Source organism: Pseudochaenichthys georgianus, unplaced genomic scaffold, assembly GCF_902827115.2.
Source record: "Pseudochaenichthys georgianus unplaced genomic scaffold, fPseGeo1.2 scaffold_1829_arrow_ctg1, whole genome shotgun sequence".
NCBI classification, from domain to species: Eukaryota; Metazoa; Chordata; class Actinopteri; order Perciformes; family Channichthyidae; genus Pseudochaenichthys; species Pseudochaenichthys georgianus.
In genome coordinates this window covers 22,501-23,563 of record NW_027262591.1, presented here as the reverse complement: position 1 = coordinate 23,563, position 1,063 = coordinate 22,501, and the positions used below count along the sequence as shown (strand labels likewise).

The 1,063-nt window shown below is 43.1% G+C and overlaps 1 protein-coding gene across 1 annotated transcript in view; it reads right to left on the bottom strand.

Moving 5' to 3' along the window:
- Positions 1 to 212: 212 nt before the first annotated feature.
- LOC117441608 (receptor-type tyrosine-protein phosphatase mu-like) overlaps positions 213 to 1,063 on the bottom strand; it is a gene marked incomplete at its 3' end in the record, with an annotated part of 16,694 nt that continues 15,843 nt past the window's right edge. The window contains exon 9 of the mRNA XM_034077674.1: positions 213 to 287. Within this exon, the coding sequence (XP_033933565.1) occupies positions 213 to 287 (75 nt within the window). The remainder of the gene's footprint in view (positions 288 to 1,063) is intronic.

Below are 1,063 nucleotides of genomic sequence, written 5' to 3'. Positions count from 1 at the left end.
TTTTATTTTATTTTATCTTGTAATCATATTATTATTTTTATATTGTCATTCATTGTGTTGCTCTGTAAAACTGTGTGTGTGTGTGTGTGTGTGTGTGTGTGTGTGTGTGTGTGTGTGTGTGTGTGTGTGTGTGTGTGTGTGTGTGTGTGTGTGTGTGTGTGTGTGTGTGTGTGTGTGTGTGTGTGTGTGTGTTACAGTGTGTGTTCTCTGACCTGGGAGCTGCTTGTCTCCCGCCGCCGGGGCGATGCGAATGTACGGCGTGGTGAGCTGGGTGGCGATTATAGCAGCTATCATCCAGGAAGGCATGCAAAGAGAGAGAGAGAGGGGGGGACAGAGAGAGAGAGAGAGAGAGGGACAGAGAGAGAGAGAGAGAGAGAGAGAGGGGGGGGGGACAGAGAGAGAGAGAGAGGGACACAGAGAGAGAGAGAGAGAGAGGGGACACAGAGAGAGAGGTAGAAAGAGAGGGACACAGAGAGAGAGAGAGAGAGGGACACAGAGAGAGAGAGAGAGAGAGAGACAGGTAGAAAGAGGAGAGAGAGAGAGACAGGGAGAGAGAGAGAGAGGGAGAGAGGGGGAGACAGGTTGAAGCAGGTTTGTACTGAAGCAGAAATATTAGTGACATGCTTCATCCTGTGTTAATGATTAATATTCAGTTCAACAGAAACCTGGAAGAGAAGCCGGTTAATCAACGATCAGACATTAGTAATCAAACAGAGAGCGGATCAGAGAGGAGGAACATCGCACACTGTGAGGGGTTTTCTCTTCAATTAAGGACTTTAACGAGCGTCCAATCAAAAGCCCCTCTTTCCCACCTGGGTTAGTGACGAGTACCTGAATCTAATATATATATATTAAGTTATATATAACTTTAATAATAATATATATATTATTAAAGTTATATAACTTTAATAATAATATATATATTATTATTAAAGTTATATATAACTTTAATTCATCAGACATTTCTAAACCGCGGCAAGAGAGGATTTGTTTGTTTGCCTCTAGATGCGTACTTCCTCTTCTAAGGAGTCCTGACACTTGTACTAAAGTGTGTGTGTGTGTG